The sequence below is a fragment of the Anolis carolinensis genome, chromosome 1 (genome assembly GCF_035594765.1).
Source record: "Anolis carolinensis isolate JA03-04 chromosome 1, rAnoCar3.1.pri, whole genome shotgun sequence".
Classification (NCBI taxonomy): domain Eukaryota; kingdom Metazoa; phylum Chordata; class Lepidosauria; order Squamata; family Dactyloidae; genus Anolis; species Anolis carolinensis.
Window position 1 is genome coordinate 319,003,534 of NC_085841.1, and position 24,022 is coordinate 319,027,555.

General features: G+C 39.6%; 1 protein-coding gene and 1 long non-coding RNA gene across 3 annotated transcripts in view; one reads left to right on the plus strand and one right to left on the minus strand.

The window, feature by feature from the left end:
• Positions 1-6,492: 6,492 nt before the first annotated feature.
• LOC134295476 (uncharacterized) lies at positions 6,493-13,581 on the minus strand. The gene is made up of 2 exons (XR_010002069.1): positions 13,465-13,581; positions 6,493-7,510 (listed from the first exon to the last, which is right to left on the minus strand). It is a non-coding gene; the product is annotated as an uncharacterized LOC134295476 (long non-coding RNA).
• A 40-nt stretch (positions 13,582-13,621) lies between these two features.
• aqr (aquarius intron-binding spliceosomal factor) overlaps positions 13,622-24,022 on the plus strand; it is a 67,641-nt gene continuing 57,240 nt past the window's right edge. For both annotated transcript variants that reach the window (XM_008103092.3, XM_003214489.4), the window contains exons 1-6: positions 13,622-13,783; positions 15,969-16,025; positions 16,624-16,664; positions 17,810-17,845; positions 20,493-20,613; positions 22,553-22,693. In XM_008103092.3, the coding sequence (XP_008101299.1) occupies positions 13,661-13,783; positions 15,969-16,025; positions 16,624-16,664; positions 17,810-17,845; positions 20,493-20,613; positions 22,553-22,693 (519 nt within the window). In that variant the 5' untranslated portion in view covers positions 13,622-13,660. The remainder of the gene's footprint in view (positions 13,784-15,968; positions 16,026-16,623; positions 16,665-17,809; positions 17,846-20,492; positions 20,614-22,552; positions 22,694-24,022) is intronic.

Consider the following 24,022-nt stretch of genomic DNA (forward strand, 5'->3'; position numbering starts at 1 on the left):
TGACAAAAGCTTATACAGTATTACTTAATCAGAGGGATTTTTTGTTTCAAAATTTCAAACTACTAGGTAACTTGCTATTTTAGTATTTGGTTAGGGCTTCTGGCTTCCATTGATCTTTTAACCTTTATTCCCAACACACTTCTTCCAAAACAAATAAGTAAAGAACCCCTTCCTGCATTTAAAGTTCTCATAAATAATTCCCACTGCTTTTCTTGCTAATTTAAATTCTTCTGGAAGTAAATTTGGAATGGCAATGCCGCCATTTGATGTATGTTTTGCTACCTTGCATAAGCCATTATTTAGGAGCTTTGCAAACAAGAGGTCCTGACTTGATTTCTAGCACTGTCAAACTAAAGAAGGGTAAGTACACATGGGCAGTAAATTCTGTGCTTTGCAAACACCTGCTGAAGTCATTCCTCAGGAGATGGGACTTCTGAATTTTTAAAGATGATTATCATATGCTTAGGCTTGTAAATTATGTCTCTAGCTTTCCTTGCTTCTCTCTCTTTCTTATTGTGAATTCTATATACAAGCTGCAATGTGAACAACACATTAACAATAGGTAGAAACTAACTGGGAGTATATTATTGCTTTGTTAGAAATCATCCAATCAAACTTTAGCTATAACTGAGCCCAATATGCTACTAAATAACATAAAACTATGATTGAGCTTGCTTTCAATTGTTTGCTTCTAGACATGATATTATCTAATACATATTTTTGCAGATAACTGGTAGGATTGGTAAAGCACTGACATGCCTTGTTCCTTTAAAAGATGATTATAGAGACATGCATTCTAGGTAAGGCTGTGTGTGTTCCTGGAGGAAATTTTCTACTGTTTCAGCAAGACATCTACTTCTGAAAATAACAATAAATAATACAGAAAAAAAATTTAAAAGAAGAATTTGCTAGAGCTGGGATTGGAAAATGTTAAGCCTTTCTGATATTATCAGAAATCAGTCTTTACCACTGCTTGTGCTAGCTATTGCAGATGGCAGTTGTAATCCAACAACATCTGGAGGGCCGCAAGGTGCCCAACTCAGCATTAGAATCTACTCTCATAAGTTTTAGTGGTTTTGTTTTTCTCCCCAAATGATAGAAATAGAGGTGGCAAACTGACAAAGAAGCAGGTACTTTAGCAATGGCCTCTATTGCATGGTGCCATGCAATAACCATTGCCAGTCTGCCACCTATCTGCAGCAAAGCTGTCTCCTGCTACTGATACCAAACCCTTCAATAGCTCATGACAGCACCAAAATACCACAATCTGCCTGGTGTGATGATCCCAAGAACTTCTGTGGCATCATGCCAAGGACATCAGGGGGCAGGATTGTCCTGCTCTCCCACTCTTCTCTCAGTTAAAGGAAAGACTATTATTTCCTTTCTTTTTTTATTTTCACTGTGCAAAATAATGAAGTATCTTTCAAAACTTTTTAAAAATTATGAAAAGTGGTGAAGTGGATGGTGGCATTACAACACTAATCTCGAATCTTGTATTGCCAAAGCGCTGCAGTTGCACAATGATAGCACTAGTGTGATCATGGGGGCCCTATGATGATAAGTTGCCACTATCCCTGATCATGCAAATGGTGGGGGATAGTGGCATCATGCAGTAAAGTCCTTTGTGATTTGCACATGTTTTCTAATTCTAAAGACTTCCATGATGAATTTCCAGTGACTGAAAATTTAACCTATACTCCTGTTATGGAGCTGTCCAAATTACTGACATAGGATATGTATTCAATATCATTTTCTTTGCTGGGGCATTTAAAGGAGGGATGGGGAACATGCATCCCTCCCAAATGAACAGCAGATCCCAGTGATTTGATCATGAGATGCTGTGCTTGCCAAAACTATTTTACAATAAAAGATAAGAGTATATGAAGCTATTAGTATCAATATCTGGTCATCTACATGGTACCAGATATCAGACAGGCATTCAGAAGTGTGTGACATGTCATAAGATGTTTCTTCTACAATCTAACTGGAATAAACACTTGCTCAGCAACATGAGCTCATAGCTATTCAAGAACACTTCATGTGAAAAATCAAAAAGTCAATAGAGATGAAAACCTATAAGCTTCTGCACATGGGAAAAATTAACAACTTCATGGCATTTCTCAGAAGGAATTTAAATCTGAAGAAAACTTCTCAATCACAAAAAGCATCATGCTCAAAACAAGATTTTCTGTAGGGTTGTAGACAGAGGAAAATGTCCCAAGGGCCTCTATGGTATGGACAACTTTGAATATAGTGATTGAGTACTCCTTATCTGAAATGCCTGGGATCAAGAGTGTTCATTATTTTGGGGTTTTTTTCAGATTTTGGAATATTCGACTATACAGTACATATTGAGATGTCTTTGAGATGGAACCCAGGTATAAAGATGAAATACACTGATATTATATATACAACTTATATACATAGCCTGAAGGTATTTGTATACACAATATTTTATGCATAAAACAAAGTCTGTGTACATAGAATCACCAGAAAGTAAAAGTGTCACTATTTCAGTCACCTATGTGGTCAATTTTGTATTTTGAATTCTGGATAAGGGATGCTTTATCTGTACTATTATTGCCCATAGTTTCTAGTGGGGAAATCTTTGGCTTTTCAGTACTCTTCCCTAGCCATGCTCTGAATTCAAGCTATATTTTGCAAATGGGTAGAGTCTGGGTTTAAGGAATAAAACATAAGAGATGTCAAAAATATAACAAGCAGGTAGGTGGACTTATCACCACAAAAGCCCACATGGGTATGATTACGGGAAAACTAAAGCCATATTGGGAAAAGTACATTAATTTTCCCATTCAAATAAAAAAAAAATGCAATGCTTGAGCAGTCATGATCTCATTGCATCTACGAAGCAGAAATCTGGCATCAGAGAACTCATCAACCACAAGACAAGAACCACACAAAGAGATTTAAAAATTAATCAGAAAGATAAACTTACCTGTGGAAGTATTTTAAGCATGGATGACTCAATGCATAATAAAGATGACTTACTTAATGGTTTATTGGATGATGGTTTCTTTGATAATCCAGAAGCACTTCAATGTATTTTTTTAGCTTTTAGGAAAAAATATACATAATAGACATAAAGTGTGCAAATGTGACAGATAGGAAAAAAACCTTCCCTTCTTCTCCCAAGCTTCAAAGGCATTATCTTGCTCACACAGGACAGAAGCCCTTTGGCTGTACTCTTTTGCAGGAAGACATTTAGACAGTCAGCCCACTTAAAAAGATATCAGCTCGCCCATACTGAAGAGAAACCATGTAAAAGCTCTGCATGCCAGGTGGAATTTGAGAACCTGAATGTACTTGTCTATCACCTGGGAGATTGCTTTGAATTTAAATCTTTACAAGCTTTGGCTCATCCAAAGACACTTTCACAGTCCTCTGACATTAAAGAATCACAGTCAAACCATGTAGCTGGAATCAAAGTAGAGATAGAATTTGGGGATCTATGTTTAACATTGATAGAAATGACATTTCATTGTGTCTAGGCAATCAAAAGTTGGAAGTGGACCAAAGTGCTGAGCTGGTATGATTTCTTCTCTGGCAATGAGCAAAACAGAGCATTCAAGAGGTTTTAGCAATGTAATGCATGCCTTAAGACATTCAAAGCACTCTCAGATCTGACAAACAGTATTTGATACAAACTGGATAGAAGTCTTTAGAAAATAGGCATTGTTTGTAGTAAAACATTTTCTGCCCTTGAACTTATTTTGCTCCACTTTAGGCAAAAGTCAAGGATACCACTGAATTTGCAAAAACTCCGGAGTATCTTGGGGCTTTGCAGCCATCCTGACAGCTGAATGAGGTCTGTTTTGGTTCAATCCACTGCCCAGATGAACAATACCAGCATCCTTTCTCTGTACTGATCAGTGCCAGAAAAGGGGACGGCTTGATCCCATGTTGCTACTGCTGCACTTTGCTGACCACAGAGTTTCCTGAGAGTGTCTGGCTATTCAGATAATGTCTGCTGATGTAAGAATGGAGCTCCTGCATGATCAGTAAGAAGGAAGGGGTTAATCTACACCTCCTTCTAATCATGCAGGTGCCCCATTCTGACATCAGCAAACACAACAGGTCTCAGCCAGGCACTTGTAGGAAGCTTCATGGTCTTTAAGGAGCAGAAGAGATGATATGGAGACAAGGGGAAATGTCAGCATGGGAATGGGTTGGACTTCTAGACTCTGCTCCCAGATCCACAAATATGTGCTAGAGCTAGAGCAGGTTCTGGGGCAAAAATATCAAAAGTAACCAGCTCAAAGTAATGACTCAGCCTCAAATTTTTAGAATGCTCCAACTAGCATTCTGGCTGTCTCTTTCTTTTTGCCTTGAGAGACTGAGACAGTTTGGAGATAGCAAGGGCTCAGGTGATTGCTGGAAGCTTCTGAGAGCTGAAATTCAAAAGAATAACCTATCTACCTTTGAACTTGTAAAAGTGTGCTACTTCACTTACAGCAAACAGAATTTTAAGAGGCACTGTGGCGGAAATGAAGGACTTCATCACACAAGGCAAGCAAAATGGTATTACAGCTGGAACGTCACATTTTGTGATGGTTTCTATTGCATGATGTCATACACATCCCCCTACCAGTCTGCATGCCATTATACCATCCATCGCAATTGATATATAAACCTCGTCAATCCTGCAAGGTTCTTATCTCCTGCCTTAGTGTGATAGGTCCATTCCACTTGTGCATTATCATGCCAGCAATAAAGTGACATTGGGGACAGGATTTTTCTCCCCCTCTCCCTTACTGTCTATTTTCCCTTTGTTTTACATCTTATTTGTTTTTCCTTTGATTTTTAAAGTTGGAATTGCAAAGCTAATATAAAATAAGAATAAAAACATTACAAACAGTGGCAGTGTGACAAGGTAGGGTTATAAGGGTTTGCAGAAATATGATTGTGGGATTATGAATAGTCAAATCATCCAACTGAATGATTTAAGAGAGATGCAATATTGAAGGTGCTCGTCTTGGTATTTATGATAATGCGACTGCAGTGGAATAGCAAGTCTATGTGATAAAGTCCTACAAAAATGCTAGCATGTTGGGTGTGTACATGCACAGGAATGTAGCTACCAGGTATGTGTGTGCAAAATGAGATAATAGGACTGTGCCAAGTAAGAATTTTGTCATCCTCCAAATTAAATGTTCTTCTAGTCCTCAAAGCATTGCTGTCATTTAAAACTACAGCTGAGCATTGAAATATGCAGTACTTTAGAAAGAAAAGGGGAAGGCAATGTGACCTAGGGAATCTGAGCAAAGCAAATAGAAGAGTTTTAGGTGTGAATTATTTCCCATTCTCACTCTCTGCAATGCTAGAAATTTGGGAACTGAATGAAAATTTCAGTGGGGGAAAGGGCAGAATTCTTATTCAGTCAAAGCTCTCATTTCTGCCTCCAGCTACATTTCTAATATAATATTTCTGTTGTGGAGAATACAGGATGAAAAATAAGCACAGAAAATAGGATGGACTTATAAAAACATACTCTTATCATTTTAAATTGGTAAATATTCTGTGACCACTGAGCAAGATTTGGAATTTGATGGAATGCTTTGGAAGTCCTCTAGTTGTGCTGTTTTCCGAGCCCCCCACCTCATGTTTTAGAGTTCTTTTCCCCTGGATATTTTTTGTACTTGCACAGAACGTGGGTTTCCTTGAGCCTGATTTTTATCTTTTGTGTGTAGGTGAGATAAATGCAAAGCACGATCTTCAACCAATGGCTGGGTGATTTGTTTGCCTGTCTGCATTCATACATGTGGCTTGGTTTTGTCTTTTAAAATCTAGGCTGGACATTATCCTCAAATAAGCTCTTCAATTGACATGAAGTTTAAGCACAGACCATCTTTAATCCCCTTATCTAATGGGCTTCAAATAGGTATCCAGTTCATCTGACAACATGGCCTGCAGCAGTCTATCTAGACCAAGGTAAATTCCCAAAAAAGCAAAGTGTGAATTTTACATACAAATATCAAGGGTGAAATGTTTTTCAGAAGTTGTCCTGAATAAATATTTATACACAAATCAGAACAGCACAGAAGGCTTCCTTTAAAGTACTGAATATTTCAGAAAGCATCTGTTACTAAACTGAGGCATCACGTACAGCCAACCATTACTGTTTAATGAGATAAACAAAGAAAAGAACTTCTGCTATCTAAAAAAACACACACCAATATATTTGACAAATCCCATTCATCTGAGAAGGCAGAATCCAAAAAACTGAGCCAACTAGCATAAGAGATTGAAAGGCAAACATAAAACATACCCAGTCTTTACAATTAAATAAAGCTCTGCTGATATTCCAGTAACATGCACAACACCCACATACTGGTAACTAGTTTAATTTATGTGAATTCGTGACTTCAGGATCTGTAAAGGCGATGTTCTGTTGATTAGCACCAGTGTGGTAATTGTGGAAACACTCATGTTTGGTTTTAGAGATTTAAATGGAAATAACTATTTGGCAAGGAGTTTCATTTCAACATACAGATAAGTTTATTTGAGACCACAGCTATGAATGTGCTGTAACATATCTATTGGTACTGGAGTGTGACAAGTAATTTAATGGAAGACCAAGAGCAAGCAGGAGTGTGAGATCTAGCTTAGGCATGGGAAAACTTCAGCCCTCCAAGTCCCATAATTCCTAACAGCCTAGCTAAACAGGTGCTAGCACTGAAGCATCCAAATCAGAACTTTTACAAAAGCTAGGTTCATACAGTAAATCTACTACGGTAGTACTACATAGAAGATCTGCAGTGGTATTTCCTTTTTTATTCAGTTTCTCCTTAGCACTGTAAAATTATTTCACTAACTGCCGTGATTTAATGCAATGGAATACTGGAAGTTGTAGTTAATAATAATAATAAAACTTTATTTATATCCCGCCACCATCTCCCCACGGGGACTCGGGGCGGCTTACATGGGGCAGTGGCCCAAACAACATAAGAACAAAATATAAGCAACACAATACAATCACAATATAAAAAGATAAAACAATAATACAATATATCAATATAAACAACAATACAAGATAAAAATTTCATTTAAAACACATAAATGGTAAGACCGTAATAAAAACAGGATAAATTATTAAAAACCCACTGGGCTGATTAATTAATGACTATCTCCGAAGGCCTGCCGAAACATCCAAGTCTTCAGTTGCTTCCTGAAGGAAGGTAGAGAGGGAGCCAACCTAATCTCCCTGGGGAGGGAGTTCCAGAGTTGGGGAGCCACGGCCGAGAAGGCCCTCTCTCTCGTCCCCATCAAACGCAATTCTAGTTTTCTCTGCTAGAGTGCTGGTGCCCAACCAAACTACAAATCCCAGAATGTATTGCATTGAGCTATGGCAGTTAATGTGGTATAAAACTGCATTAATTATATGGGTAGATACACCCTTAATCCAGGGACTGGTGCATTGCTCCAGCATGATTAGAAGTACTGTCCATCTATGAGACTCATATATCTTTTCTTGGTGTAGCCATGGAAGTTTCTAAAAAAAAGAATATAGATTGTCAGTCAATAGTTTCACATGCTTAACATAAAAATTGGTTCACTTGCAAAGTACTGGTATGCATGTGATTAGGAGATATGCATGTCTTCAAGGTGTTTCCAACATATGGTGATCCCATCACAGGGTTTTCTAGGGCTGAGAGTATGTCACTTGACTAGGATCGCCTCCTGGGTTTTCATGGCCAAGCACGGATTTGAACTCTTGGATCCACAAGTCATAGTCCAACACTCAAACCACTACACTGGATCTAACCTGCTACTGTGCCTATCTTCCATTCTCAATGCATGTGGAGAGTTTGGAAACAGCTGTCATGGCAGGTCACAACAGTTAGAAGATTCTAAGAGTGGTAGTACAAAAATGTTTCTAGGTGCTATGTGCTTACATGTACACAAAAAAACTCAAAAGAAGTTTATGTAATGAAACAAATAAATAGGTATTACAGCAAATCAGGTCTGAACTCTCCCTTAGACCCAATATGACTAAATTGAGACTGTCATACTTTGGACATATTATAAAAACACAGGACTCTTAAAAAGAAGTTGATATTCTATGGCAGCCACACAAACAGTAATAGTAGGTAGATACTAGCATGAGCATCCTTGTTATCATGTTTCTCTCCATTCACGCAACTGCACCTATTTGCCAATCCATGATCCTGTGGTTGGCATAACCTCATAACCCCCACCTTTCTACACTTTTGCAGCTCTGTAATTTAAAAAAAATTAAAGCAATTATGCTAGTCTAGCAGCAGTTACTTTTAGAAAGATGACTGTAAACAACTCTGGAATAGCGAGAGGGAGGGGGAGAGAAGGAGAATCACGTCCCTTTGACATAACTTCAGTATGGCACAGAAGTGGAACAGGCCCATTGCGCAAGGCATGAGCATGTTGCAGGATTGTCAGATATTGTTTTGCTTTTCAACGGGGTAAGGGTTAATCATGGAACGGAGGCAGACTGACAATAGGATGTGCATGGCGCATTATTTGATGGAGTCTTGCATCAATGCCGGTTTGCCTCCTTTATGCAATAAAGTCTTCCAATGCTTATTAAGGCATTGCTAATGCTTAGTTTTCTATAGAAGACTATAGAAAAAGAGGAAGACCACATTACAGGTGGGTAGATTCAGGGTACAGTGTTCCCTCGCTACTTCGCGTTTTGATTTTGGGGATTAGCTGTTTTGCGGTTTTTTAATGAACACTAAAATAATAGCATAAATCATAAAATAATATTTTAAACTCCTATTTCTACTTCCTTCCTAAGAAGAAGGAAGGAAGGAAAAGCCGAAGGGAGAGAAAAGGATGCCGAAGCAGCTTTGTTTTCGCCTCAAGCGCGTATGCGCGTGCTTGAGAGGCGAGGAGGGGACAGAGCCGCTACTTGCCAGTGAGATTGTAAACAACACAAATATAGTGTCCCTAACTTTGCAGATTTTCACTTATCGTGGGTGGTCCTGGAACATAACCCCCACGATAAGTGAGGGAACACTGTATATCTACACAGGTAGAAAACCCCAAGGCTGATGTGGAGTACAGAGTGCAGCAGCCAGGTGGCCACCCTTATAATGGTGGTCCGGTTACTATTGTTGTGACAGCCACAGAGGTCCAAAGAACCTCCTGGCCATCCTTGGGTTCCTTTGTTGATGTTTGCAAGTGCACTCACAACATGGGGAGAGGAGAAGTAGGGGACAATCCCCCTCCCCTTGCTGAGCCACATGGGCCACCTTGTAAACATCAGCAATAGAACCCAGGGATGGCCAGATGCTCTTTGGCATTCTGGTGTCAGGATTGCCAAGGTAAGGGTCATCCCCAATCTCCATGGCGCAGAGTCCAGGTAAAGAGGGATGTCCATGTGAGCAGCAGACCCAGTTCCAATTCAGAATCATCCCCAACTGTTTACACTACTCCAAAGTGTGGGGCTGCTCTGTAGCTTCAGGGAATCTCTGGAGCATTCCTCAACTTTGCCTATTATGGGGCTGAGCCTTATCCTGCGTTGGGGGTGGGAAAAGGCATGTGGGTCATGTGGACACTAAGAGGCTTATTCTCAACTGCCTCAGGTTATATTGCTTGGGTAGATATGCCCTGAATCAAGGAAGCCACAGACCTGAATTTTCCATTTTCAAGACCTCCGCTGGGCCTGAGCTCATTCATAGGGTTGCCATAAGTCAAAGTCGACTTGATGGCAACAACCAACAACCGTGTATATAAGGTTCCCTGTTTGCTTTTCCCCCAAGATGCAACCTGGAGCCAAGTAGTTTTAAGAACAGAACTCTTTCGCCTAATGCAATTCTTAGTCTCAACTAGAGTAGAATCAAGAGAACTTACGTCATATAAGGAAATACTTATCATGTTCCTATTCATTCAATGAGTCAAAGAGGAGGATTCAGGCTGGACTCAAGTTAGGAACTGCATTATCTGGTCAATGAAGACCCATATAATGTAGTTTAACTGTACTGAACTGCATTATATGGGTCTATGCTTATTGCATTATATGGCAGTGTAGATCAGTTTGAGTTCCTTATCTGATACTTCCATTCCTGAGAAATCCTTTCCTGTGCACTCAGTTCAGTTTCTTTCCCCCCCCCCCTTCAAAACATTGTGACGTAAAAGGGTTTCTTTCTAAATTTTGCAAAAAAAAAAAAAAGTTTGCCAGCATTTGTCAATATTTGATACTGTTTTATAATGCAAAGCATTAAAGACATGCCTTTAAACACCAGAGGGATTTCTTCATATAATTCATTTTTAATTTAGTGAATTTATTTCAAGAATCTAGAAGTGAGAGTCTAATTTAGAATCTAAGTTTTAGGCTAACATGAAGCTGGAAAAACATATTCCTAAAGAACTTATAAAAAGAAATTGCTGCTACACCAAATGCCCACAAGAGGGGAGCAGTGATCACAGCCTTTTCCACTAGTTAAGAAACAAGTTTTTTGTTTTCGGGCTTTAAGGGACAATCAGCTTCTACCAGGCATAGGCAAACTTCGTCCCTCCAGTTGCTTCGGACTTCAACTCCCACAATTCCTACTCTGGTAAGCTGTTAGGAATTGTGGGAGTTGAAATCTGAAACACCTGGAGGGCCGTAGTTTGCCCATGCCTGTTCTAACCAGTTATATTTCCACGAAAGTGAGCCTAAACCATCTTGCTTTATAGACCAAACCAGCAACTTTTATATTCTTTGAAGCTTAAAAGATTCCATTACTAATACTGATTATAAAGATCAAAACTACGTTTCCAGTCACACTGTGGGCCCTTGGTATTCACTGGGGTTTGGTTCCAGGACCCCTTAGGTTTGCCTTAGGGATACACAAATCCCATTATATACAGCGGTATAATAAAATGATGTCCTTTATCAAGGTTTGCTTTTTGGAATTTGCAAACAATATTTTCAAGCCATAGATGGTTGAGTCCATGGATGAAAAAATAATACTTTTTTTAAATTTGTGAAACAGTCAAAATGTGTTACATTAAGTTTATCTTTATTTGCCTGTAATGACTGTATTTCAATATTAATATTAAGTCAATACAGTTTATGGTATGGTATGGTATAGTATTGAGCATAGTCTGTTAGGCCTAACTTTAATAGTAATTCTCAGGCGTCCCATATTAAAATTATATGATTATGTGAAGATCCGTTTTTGCACCTTGATGGTGCATTGTTTCACAGGATCCATGATTTTTGTGGTACTTTTGAAACGTGTCCCCTTCTTTTATTGGAAGGAGGCATGGGGATAGAAATTTTATAGTGGTTTACACAATTGTGCAATGTATGTGTTCAAGTGACTCTCCCGTATTTCAAAGGGAAGGCAATACTGAGGATCCAGAATATCCATCACTTTTTACAATCAAAATGCATTACCAAAATTGTTTCATACAGGATGAATAACTATGATCAGAAATGTTTTAACTGCCATGGCTCAGCGCTATGGAATCCCGAGAGTTGTAGTTTGCATTAATTCTACAGTGCAGATGCACCCTGAGAGGAAGAAAGAGATAGCAGAAGCTCTGGTAGAGTTTAGGGTACACATACACTATGGAATTAATGCAGTTTGTTATACTAATGGATTATGACCTGTCAGGATCACACCCTATTGGGGATTAGCAGAATTTGGGTACCACAGTTTCAGGAGTGTTCCTTGAGTTTATTGGGTTATAGATGATCACTGAGCATGTAAGTATCTGGTTTTCATTCCATGCTCCCAGCAGACAAAGATTCAAGTAGGCTGCTTTAAAATAACATGTTTCTTTTACTCACAACTTCATATATTTAAATATACATTTCTTGTCAGGTTAAACTTTAAAATATTTCAGTTTGCATCCTTAACTTATAGTCTTTAACGGTCTCTTTAAAACTATATTGCTTTGTATAGCTCTCTTTAATAAGTCTACTTCCAAGGAACTCAAGCCTCAACTGACTTCTAACACTGGCTTGTGTACTCAAACAGACTCAACCCTCAACTGTCTTCTAACTGTCATCCTTTTAAAACTGAACATTCCAAACACTGAACCAGTCACATGGCCTGCAGCCCCTCCCATTGCTTTAAGTATACAGAGCTAAGAAAACGGCAAACCGAAGAAGACATACACTTCAGGAAATAAACTGACACATTATAAACAGGCAAAACATTAGACTGAGGAGGCTTGAGAAGGTGCTATCTTCAACACAGTTTGACACCAATTTAACTGTCACAACTTAATGCTATGGAATTCTGAGAGTTGTAGCTTGGCGAGACCTTGTAAAACGACAACTGTCGGGGTTGTTGTGTGTTTTCTGGGCTATAATGCCGTGTTCCAGAAGTATTCTCTCCTGACATTTCGCTCACATCTATGACAGGCATCCTCAGAGGTTGTGAGTTATGGAGAAACTAAGCAAGGAAGGTTTATATATCTGTGGAAGTTCCTGAGTGGGGGGAAACAACTTTTGTCTGTTGGAGGCCAGTGTGAATGCTGTAATTAATCACCTTGATTAGCATTAAATGGCCTTCCCAGCCTCACATCCTGGCCTGGGGAGATCCTTTGTTCAGAGTCATTAGCTGCCCTTGATTGGTACATGCCTAGAATTCTTCTGTTTTCAGAGTGCTGCTCCTTATTTACTGTTCTGATTTTGGAGTTTTTTTTTATTACTGGTGGCCAGATTTTGTTCATTTTCATGGTTTCTTCCTTTCTGTTGAAATTGTCCACATGCTTGTGGATTTCTTTCCCCCCACACAGGAACTTCCACAGATATATAAACCTTCTTTGCTTAGTTTCTCCATACCTCACAACCTCTGAGGATGCCTGCCATAGATGTGGGCAAAACGTCCGGCGAGAATACTTCTGGAACATGGCCACATAGCCTGGAAAACACACAAAAACCCTGTGCCATGAAAGCCTTCGACAACACATCAGACAACTCTCAGGATTCCATAGCACTGAGACATGGCAGCTAAAGTGGTGTCAAACCGCACTAATTCTACAGTGTAGATGCAACCTGAGAGAAAGACAGGGATAGCAGAAGCTCTGGTAGAATTGAGTGCATCTACACAGTAGAATTAATGCAGTTTGGCACTGCCACAGCTCAATGCTATGGAATCCTGAGAGCTGTAGTTTGCTAAAGCACCAGCCATATTCATGGCCATGGAAGTCATGGCTCATGAGGCTATGCAATCCTGAGATTTGTAGTCTGGCGGAGCATCAACTTTCTTCCACATAGAAGGCTAAAGGCCTTGCAAAACTATAGCTCCCAGGATTCCACTGCAGAGGGCCATGGCAAAGAATTCGCACACTAAGGGCCCTTCCACACAGCCCTATATCCCAGAATACCAAGGCAGAAAATCCCACATTATCTGAGTGTGGACTCAGGTAACCCAGTTCAGTGCAGATATTGTGGGATTTTTTCCTTGATATTCTGGGATATAACGCTGTGTGGAAGGACCCTCAGATACAAGGAAGAGAGCAGCCTACCGCTTAAAGCATTTGAAGAAACAAGGCTTCAGTCGACGCTACCATGGCAACAAGGAAGGAGGAAGGAAGGAGGGGAGCATAAACCTACGGAACCGGAAGTACGTGGGACCGCTTCGGACAAGGCGGAGGATGCTATTGGGCGAAAGGGGAAAGGGGCGGGTCCAAGCGTCCCGTCCGAAAGAATCGTGGAGGGAAGATGGCGGCTCCGGTGGGCCCCGTGGCGGGAGCTTTTCCCGCGCCTGCGGCCTCGCCTCTGCCTCCCCCCAAGAAGATCGTGGCCCCCACCGTCTCCCAGATCAACGCGGAGTTCGTGACGCAGGTGAGCGTGACCTCCTGGCCCTCAGGAAAGAGGCGTCGAGCTGGGAAAGCCCTTCAGAGAGACCTCTCTAGCGGTGCCTTAACACCAGCCATGGGCAAACATCGGCTTTCCCTCAGGGTGTTTTGGACTGCAACTCCCATGATTCCTAACAGCCGGTAGGCTGTTAGGAATTGTAGGAGTTGAAGTCCAAAACACCAGGAAGGCCGAAGTTCGCTTATGTCCCATTCTGAACTGCTTGCAAACCATGTATTTTTGCATTGTTGTGTATTGGCACCGAATTCTGCCATTTTTGTAAGCCGCCCTGAGTCCCTTCGGGTGAGAAGGGCGGGATAGAAACGATAGAAATAAATAAATGTAACACTTTAGAAAGCATTTGGCCTCGTTATTGTTGTGTACTTTCAGATACTGCCTGAGCCTAAGGCCCCTTCCACACAGCTGTATGAAATCCACATTGAACTGGATTATATGGCAGTGTGGACACCCAGTTCAATGTGGATATTGTGGATCATCAGCCTTGGTATTCTGGGTTATATGAGAAGATCATGATGCTGGGGAAAATGGAAGGAAAAAGGAAGAGGATGACCAAGGGAGAGATGGATGGACGGTATCCTTGAAGTGATGGGCTCGACCTTGAAGGAACTGGGGGCGGTGATGGCCGACAGGGAGCTCTGGCGTGGACTGGTCCATGAGGTCACGAAGAGTCGAAAACGACTGAACGAGTGAGACGATGGCTGTGTAGAAGGGCCTTAAGGCAAACCCTATAATGGGGTTTTCTGAGCTAAGAGTGAGTGGCTCACCCAGTAGGATGCCAAGGCCAAGCAAGGATTTAAGCCAGGTATGGGCAAGCTTCGTCCCTCCAGGTTTTTTGGACTTTGACTCCCACAATTTCTTACAGCCAAGTTGTTAGGAATTGTGGGAGCTGAGGTCCAAAACACCTGAAAAAACAAAGTTTGCCCATGCCTAGATTAAGCCCTAGTTTCCAAATTCAGAGTCCAGTGCTCAAGTCTCTACATCATATTGGCCTTATTTAACTAAAGATCCTTGAACTCCAAGAGCCAGTGTTATTTATTGGTTAGAACAGAGATTGTTGGCCTGTGCTCAAAGATTCCAAGGTATAGCAGGCCCAGGTCAGAAAATGGATTGTACTTCATTTGATTTTTTGCTTAGTTTCCTTCCTATTATTCTGAAAATTCTAGTGTTTACAGGAGAGATCACTTTCATCCAAATGTCAAAGGAGCTTGTGACATAATGTCCACAAAGTGTTAGACGGGGAGAAGGTAAAGGTTTTCCCCTGACATTAAGTCCTGTCGTGACCGACTCTGCGGGTTGGACCTCATCTCCATTTCTAAGCCGAAGAGCCGGCGTTGTCCGTAGACACCTCCAAGGTCATGTGGCCGGCATGACTGCATGGAGTGCCGTTACCTTCCCGCCAGAGCGGTACCTATTGATTTACTCACATTTGCATGTTTTCGAACTGCTAGGTTGGCAGGAGCTGGGGCTAACAGCGGGCGCTCATTCCGCTCCCAGGATTTGAACATGGCACCTTTAGGTCCGCAAGTTCAGCAGCTCTGCGCTTTAACACACTGTGCCGTCAGGGGCCCCTTAGACGGGGAGAATCAGGTTCAAATTCCCACAGACATTACATACACTGCATGACTTTCAGGCATTCAGTCTCATATTGGCTACCTCACAGGGTTGGTGTGAGGATAAACTGGTGGAGAGCAGTATGCACTGTCTTAAGCTCGTTGCAAAAAAGGTGGGATATAATATTATTTAAGCAAACATGTTCAAAGTGGAGAGATGCAAGCTTTCTCTCTAGACCTTTGATTCTCAACCTGTGGGTCCCCAAATGTTTTGGCCTTCAACTCTCAGAAATCCCAACAGCTGGTAAACTGCCTGTAAACCTGTGGGTCTCCAGGTGTTTTGGCCTACAACTCCCAGAAATCCCTGCCAGTTTACCAGCTGTTGGGATTTCTGAGAGTTGAAAGCCAAAACATCTGGGGACCCACAGGTTGAGAACCAAAGGTCTAGACTGAATAGCTAGAACAGATGTAGTATTTATTCACTTTGACAATTTAGAGCACTTTGACAATATGGTAAAAGCTTGTTTGAGTTTTTGTTTGCTTATTTTAATATTAAGTCAATGCAGTCACATATTTTAATGCCATGGCCTTTTTCATTACAGTTGGCAAATAAGTACTGGGCACCACATGTCAAGAAAAAGTTACCATTTGAGTCAAAGGTAATAATTTAATATATTGTTCAATAATTTAATATATTGTTCAGTACTTAATTGTAAAAGCTTGAAATGGGAATCCTTTTAAAATTATTTTTCCTTCTAAGAGAAATCAGAATACTGATTTGATTCTAGCTTTTCTTGATGTCTTAATACAGTTTTAAATATTTTTGGGTGTGCTTTTTTCCATTATAAGTATATCATCATTATTCATACCTGTTATTATCACATACCACTTTTTATCTGAAAAAGACTCAAGACAGTGAACAGTGGCAAAAACTGTACAATATACAATTTAAAACGTAGAGACAATAATTAAAATAGAATTAAACTTAGTACTATTTAAAAAGGAATAATTACTACCATTAAATGCAGTCAGACCAATTTAAAATACAGAAAAAATATGAAAAGAACTATTACAATTTGAAGATTGCTTTAAAAGAGGGCTTTTCAAATATTTCTCTCCTTTCTTGTTCTTTCCCTGTAAATAATTTCAACTTTATTGATGTTTCTCCCACCTCCATATCATTGGAAATATATTAATCTCTCTAAAGCAGCCATCCTAGTGCCTATCTAAACAAGCTCTCTCTCTCTCTCTTTGTAGGTTATTGAAGATGTCTATGGAAAAGAAATTGTTAGATCAAAGTATGTACCCTAACTGTATTACACATTTCTATTGAACAAATGTTTCCATGAAAAATGAAATCCTAAACTGCATTCTCTGAAGTACTTAATTGTATGGTGTTGTGGCCATAATCATTGTAATGTGTAGTAGAAATTGCTTAGTGTGATAAAAATTCCAGAGTAACTGTCTTGTCCATTAAACAATTTCCAAAATGCATACCCAAATTACCATCTGGCAGAAGGGAGGGGATACTATAATTGGGTTGCAAATGTAAAATATTAGGTTGGAGGGTGTCTCTGGGAACTTTACGCTGAGGAACATACCTGAACAGAGCTGGCCCTATGACAAGACTAAGAAGATGGAGGCAATCTACTCAAGCAGTAGATGTTGGAGGTGGTAGCATGTCTTTGGAAATGCCTTCTGAGTCCTCCCCTCTCCAGTCATTTCTCTGTTTTGTACAACAGAATCTAAAATACAGTAAGACTCTATGAGTGGTACCTTCCCGGATGGATCTAGGTTGCATGCTTCTGCCCAATCTAGTAGTTGGAACAGCCCTGTTCCTCATCTGAAAGCATCTAGAGACTCCAAGGCATACCATCAAATTGTTTAGAGTACCTGGAAAATTCCTAGACATACAATTTCCTCTCAGACATGGATAAATGAACTGTGGATATGGGTTCCATGGTTACAGAAGTCTGTAAAACACAATAAAAAGATAATAGGATGCTCCACAGCTTGGGAGTAGTCAGCGAGAAAGTTCTCTCCTATGTCCTCATCAAACATGTCTATGATGGTGGTGGGGCAGAGAGAAAGCCCTCCTGCAGATAATTTATAATTCAAGTAGGTTTGTAGATTGGAAATGTCAGTGTGATACAATTCTCTCCCTCGGGGATTGTGCTACTGTGTATGCTAAATATTTTTTTATAAACACACATATTTGTAAAACTTTATGTCTGTTTTGGTGCAATTCATTCCTGAGGCTTTTCACTCCAGCTTATGTCTATAGAATGGAAATGTCCCAACAATTAAGTCATTGAATTGTATGAGATGACATGATAGTGTTGCAGCATGAGAAATTGAATCAAAGCATTTATGTTTGGGAACAAATTATGGAAGACTGATGTAGACCAGACAAGATTTAATCTGTCTTTGTCTTTGATTTCAGGTTTGCTATTCGGAAAATAATGCTCCTAGAATTTAGGTAAGTCTTCTAAGTGATCTAACATGGTTTGGTATGTCCCAGGTTCAAATTTGCCCTTAGCCACACACTCAATAAATTGATTTTGCAAGCCACTATTTCCTAGCCTTAATCTTCAGCATGGAAATAATAGTACTAAACAAAACATACCTTGAAGAGTCGTTGAAGGGATAACTGAGATAATTTTTAGGAAATATTGTGTGTGTTCTATATCCTGAGAAATGATTTTATGAGTTTCTAAGAATAGAATGAAGTACAATGTGCAAAGCTTTGTAGTTCATTATTTCAGTAAGCTGTATCCTAAAATGTACGGTCTACTGTTAACTCTGTATAGCCATCATGGTCATGCTGGCTGGGAAAAAATGGGAGTTGTACTCCAAAACCTCTGGAGGACACCAGGTTTGGAAACACTGCTCTCTATTATTATTATTATTATTATTATTATTATTATTATTATTATTATTATTATTATTAACTTCATTTCTATCCCGCTCTTCTCACCCCACAGGGGACTCAGAGCGGCGTACAACATACATTTAGGCAAAAATTCAATGCCTCATTATACAAAGCAAATAAAACATAACATAAAATCAATAGAAACAATCAACATATAAATACAATTTAAAACCATTAACATTAAAATATTAAACCATAAAAACAGCATCTAGATATACCCTACTAGACCCCCCCTCCCCGTCATGATCTTAAGGTCTTCTTTGGACCTCTTGGATGGTACTGGGTGACTGGGCCGCCACCAGCATCCTCCTTTTATGCCCCAACCTCGAGGCAGCAGGTGTTTCTGCTGGGCCCTGCTTCAGTCAGACAGTCAGGGCCCCAGTCTGCAATAAGCTGGTCATCAGGAGCTGAGGTCAAAGGCAGCCTGGGAAATATGAAATAGGAAATATGATAACATTGATTAAGCTTGACCATAGAGTGCATCAAAACCTTGGTGAAACTTGAGTGTAATGAAATTTCCAGCTACTTCTTTTTATCACTTATGGATGATGATGATGAAAATCAATTTAAACAAGAGTTTGTTATTCAACTGCATCGCAAGCTTTGCTTTTATAGTATGTGTATAATAGTCAATCCTAAATGGGCTTTAACTCCTGAGTAGATACACTGAAGTACCTCTGATCTTCTGATGGTTGATTAGATGGAGAGACCAAATAATCAGTTATTTGATGTGTCACAGAGATGATGTGCAGCTTGGAATAGCATAGGGAAGGGTTAACACCCCCAAAGTGTTTGTTTTGCTTTCTGTGCCTCTGTTCGGAAGATTTCACCTCACTCTCTGTCTGTGACAGTTGGATTTTGAAAAAATTGGGTTTTCATTAAAACAAAGAGTGGTGAGAAAACTTCACTGGAGATCCTGTTTCCCCATATGACGCTTACAGGAGTTTATTTCCCTTCCAGGGAGCAGATTTCCTCTCACTTCCTGTTGTCTTGCCCCTGTTTGTCACTAATAGTTGTATTTTAATTCGGATTTTTATAGCTTGTGGACTGCCTATAATTGGTTTTTACTTCACACAAGCTTTTGTGAATATAAACTCACTTCCTCAGTTGAGTACTCAATTTTTGTTGCTCAGGAGAGGACAGCCCAACATTCTGAAATTCTAGTAATTTCTCTCTCTAAACCAGTCTCTGCTAGCAGTGATAATAACCTGAAAGAGAAATTGATGGAAATGAGTTATGGATAAAAAGTTTGTGTTTGGGACTTGACAAAAATTATATGCAGAGACAGAGATCTTTATTTTATGTACATTTTTTCATAGACCAGGGTCGACGTAATAAAACTGTTGTTGCTTGCAGTTATAGAACTTCAAGTTGGCTCTCACTAATGAAGATGGTATCATTTCTTGATAACATTTCACCAGAAGTTTGTTATTACATTCCTCTAAAACTTAAAGAGTGTGACATGAGAGAGGGTACCCAGTGGGCTTTCACAGTTGACCTCCCAGAATCATAGTCCAATATTCAAACCATTCACCTTAAGGTCACTTAATGCTGGTGGGGGGGGGGGGGTCATTGTTATTATATAATTAAATGCATAGAGCAGTACTACCAATGTGCTTCTGAAGACGCAAAAGAAATCATTTTGGATCATTCTAGGCTGATTTATCTGCAGCCTCACAATTTAAATGATTTTCACTGGCATTGTGGAACCAGCATTCAATTTTAGTGATTTTGTTAAGTGTCTGTACTGTTGGCACGGTTCTCTCCTCTCTACTGCTTTATTTGGCATGATTATGATTTGTATAAACCAGATTTCTTTGTCTTGGAAGGCAGTCTTTAGAGTATTCCAGCAAGTGTGTTGAAGTCTGTCCTTCGTGTAGTGCAAATGCATTTTCTCTTCCCACCTAAAGTCAGCATCAATTAGAGTTCAGCCTAATATGATGCTTGTACAAGTAGATATAATACTTCTTTTTAACAAACAGAACCTTCCAGAGGGCTAATTCATCTGCCATTTGTGCTTAGATTGATTTAAATAGCCTTGGTACGTTTTACTGTAGTGTCTTGTGTTGGAGAGATAACAATCGAAGCCAGTCACAAATCAAGCTGATGGGTCTTATAGATAATTATGCTTCCTATCCCCTGATGGTGATATATTATATGGATGGTAACTCTTTTGTCTTTTCACTGTTCACAGCCAGTACTTAGAAAATTACTTGTGGTTGAATTATTCTCCAGAGGTGTCCAGCAAAGCTTATTTGATGTCAATCTGCTGTATGGTGAATGAAAAGTTCAGGGAGAACGTGCCAGCATGGGAGGTAATAGATTTCAATTATTGCCAACAGTAACAACAATTATTGCCAACAGCATTGCCCACTTAAGGTGTCATTGGATGTCAGAAGGTTCAATATTGGCTGTCATTGTGCCTCGTCTGAAATCTTGTGCAGACTTTTAAATAATAGAGTACTCTAGTTGGAGCCTAGCTGTGGATAGTTGAAAAGGTTCCACACTAGAAGCAGGAGCAACATGCAATAAATTGTGAGTTGCTCTCTCTTGTTACCAGGCACAAATGGTACAGTTTTATGCTGTCAAAAAATAAGAGTAAGATGACTTCATTGCAAAGTAAAGATCAAGTTCATCTTAGGGACATAACAATAATCATAAATAATAAAACTTTATTTATATACTGCCCTATCTTCTTGGGAGGACCCAGGGCAGTTTCCAACATAGTAAAAGTAACCATACAAAAATTGAACATAGTACAGAATAATAGACATAAATACACAAAACATACATTCAAAACAACCACAAGGGTTAAAAGACCAATTACAAAATGCTCCATCAACGGGACCAAGATACATTCCAGAGTAGTGTAATTTCTAACCACCAATTTAATGTCACTCCATTAACTACTAAAGAAATGTCATTTAACAGAGAGGAGCAACCCAAATGGGAATGCTCTCCATCCACAACTGACAGTGAACATACTGGAGTGAGAACCAAAGTTCCTTTTTCAACCATTGGAAAGACAGCATCCTCTTTCAGGTTCTTCCTACCTCTGACATAACTTCCTTCCACTACTAAAAATGAATACTTCACACTAAATACCAATACTCCCTGTTCTTCCAAGTTGTGTCTAAGATACCTAACATGTGTTTCTCATCAGACAGTTTTTTAAAGCATCTACTTGTATGGGATACTATGAAACGTCCATGTTAGTTATTTTGCAGAGTTATTTCTGCTTACAATGCCAACCAAAGTACCATATGTCATCACATAATAGTCACCACTGCATATAAGATGCACCCCCCCCCCATTTTTGGGGTAAACAAATTGTATATTGCTGTTCCTCACATAATAATTGCACCCTTTATTGACTCGCCCACATACCTATCTCATCAGAACTATGGGGCTTCTCTTGGTTGGCAGCTGCAATTTTTTCACCACTTAATAATCACACCCTCTTTTTGGGAACTGTTTTTGCAAACTTTTTTGCGACGATTATGTGGTGAAGTATTGTATTCTTTTATTAGAAGAGTTATTTCTGAAAAGTTACATTTTAGATCAGACAGTGAAGGAAACAAATACATTCTACTAGTAATAGACTTCAACTATTGACAATATAATATTATTTGTATCCCACCTTTTACCCTAGTATGAGCTTCACGTCCACATAGAAAGGTTAAAATAGATGCAGCTTCAAAATTCAAATCATACAAAAATAAACACACGACCCAATGTTAATGCAGTAACAGTATTATAAATGTTTTTTTTCCTATTCGAATTGAGAAATTGGTCTACTGTGTATAAAAACCTTCTTGCAACCTGAGTGCATGAAGGGGCAATGATGAACACATTTACTTTCTTCTGTAGTCTTTTAAATCTATGGTCCAGTTCTCATCTATACAATAAGGAGTAAAATTGTGCCCAACTGGGCCATTTCTGTGCATCTTCTCTTCTTCCCTGTCTCTCCATGTATTCAGCAAGTGTTGAGAGTATGTATAGCTCCACACATGTGGTACTTATGAACCAAATGCAATTGTTAGTCTCAGTTGGAGTGGGAGCCATAGACTCAGTGGAACCTACATAAGTATGCAACATGCCTACCTTTCTCTACAACAGACACCATCCCCTGCATGCGTTTGCTCAGTATTCGGATGTAACCATGAGAACAGAGTTCATAGCTCTCCCTGATTTTCTTTTCTCCTTGGAGAACTAAGTTGAACTGATTGATGATCTTTTTGATCCTCTCTTTAGACCTTCAAAAAGAAGCCAGAGCACTTTCCTTTTTTTTTCAAGCGAGTGCTAGCTGCTTCCTTGGCTGAGAATGACAGTGAATTTTCTTTGCAAGAGCAGACCATACTTCTGCTCTTCCTCGATCACTGCTTCAATAGTTTGGTAAGCATATATGTTTAATTTCTTCTTCTTGTAGTTTTCCATCTTTCTCACATCACAGTCTGCTTTTCTGGTGGTACTTAAGTTGCCCATTCCTAAGGGAGAGTCATTCCCAGCAGCAGATTTCATTTTTCTTGAGACACATTAGGATGTAGTTTTGAGCATATTTTGAAAATCTGGCATGCTCTTCTTTAGGCAGATATGATAATGCAAGTGACACTTGTCATGAGTGTTTTAATTTCATTTTCATACTGTTCACTAAATGACATTATTTTGGGCCTTATAAACTCTTTTAATGGAAAACCGAAGGGTATTATGAAACTGTTCTGAAGAGATTACCAACATAATTGCAAAATCAAATGATCTGTTGCCACAGTGGATAACACATCACTATTTGTGGCATATGCAATGAACAGTGTGAGCCTTTGGGTGCATCTACACACATTTAATGTATTAGATGTCATTTTTAACTGCCATGGCTCAGTGCTGTGGAATCATGGGAACTGTACTTTGGTGATACACTCTTCAATCAACTGCACGAGGCCCTTGTAAATAAATTTGGGAGAGATTCCATTTGATTAAGCAGGCCAATCATAGCAGATTTGCCATTTATGCTAGCCCAACAAGACCTCAATAAATCTTGTTTGCCTGCTCTCCAGTCAAAGAACTGAAATACTATAATTTATGTTTGATTAGATGCTTTGAACTTTACAGGTTCCTATTGTGTAGGCTTTGTTATTGAACCCGTAAACAGATTTTTGTTCTGCAGCTTCCTAAAGGTTCTTTTGAGTGTTGGAATATATGTTTTGGAAATTACTTTTCATTTTCTCCAAGAATTCATAAATATGGGGTATGGCATACTGGGACTGCCTAAGGAAAGCTGAGCGAAGGAAGATAGATGCTTTTGAACTTTGGTGCTGGAGGAAAATCCTGAGAGTGCCTTGGACTGCAAGAAGATCCAACCAGTCCATCCTCCAGGAAATAATGCCTGGCTGCTCACTGGAGGGAAGGATATTCGAGGCAAAGATGAAGTATTTTGGCCACATCATGAGAAGACAGGAAAGCTTGGAAAAGATCATGATGCTGGGGAAAATGGAAGGAAAAGGGAAGAGAGGCTGACCAAGGGCAAGATGGATGGATGGTATCCTTGAAGTGACTGGCTTGACCTTGAAGGAGCTGGGGGTGGCGATGGCCGACAGGGAACTCTGGCGTGGACTGGTCTGTGAGGCCACGAAGAATTGGAAACGACTGAGTGAATAAAGAAGAAGATACTGGGACTGCAGTGAAGAATATTGCCAAAAATTAAGACCACCTATTCCTTCTGTGAACAGA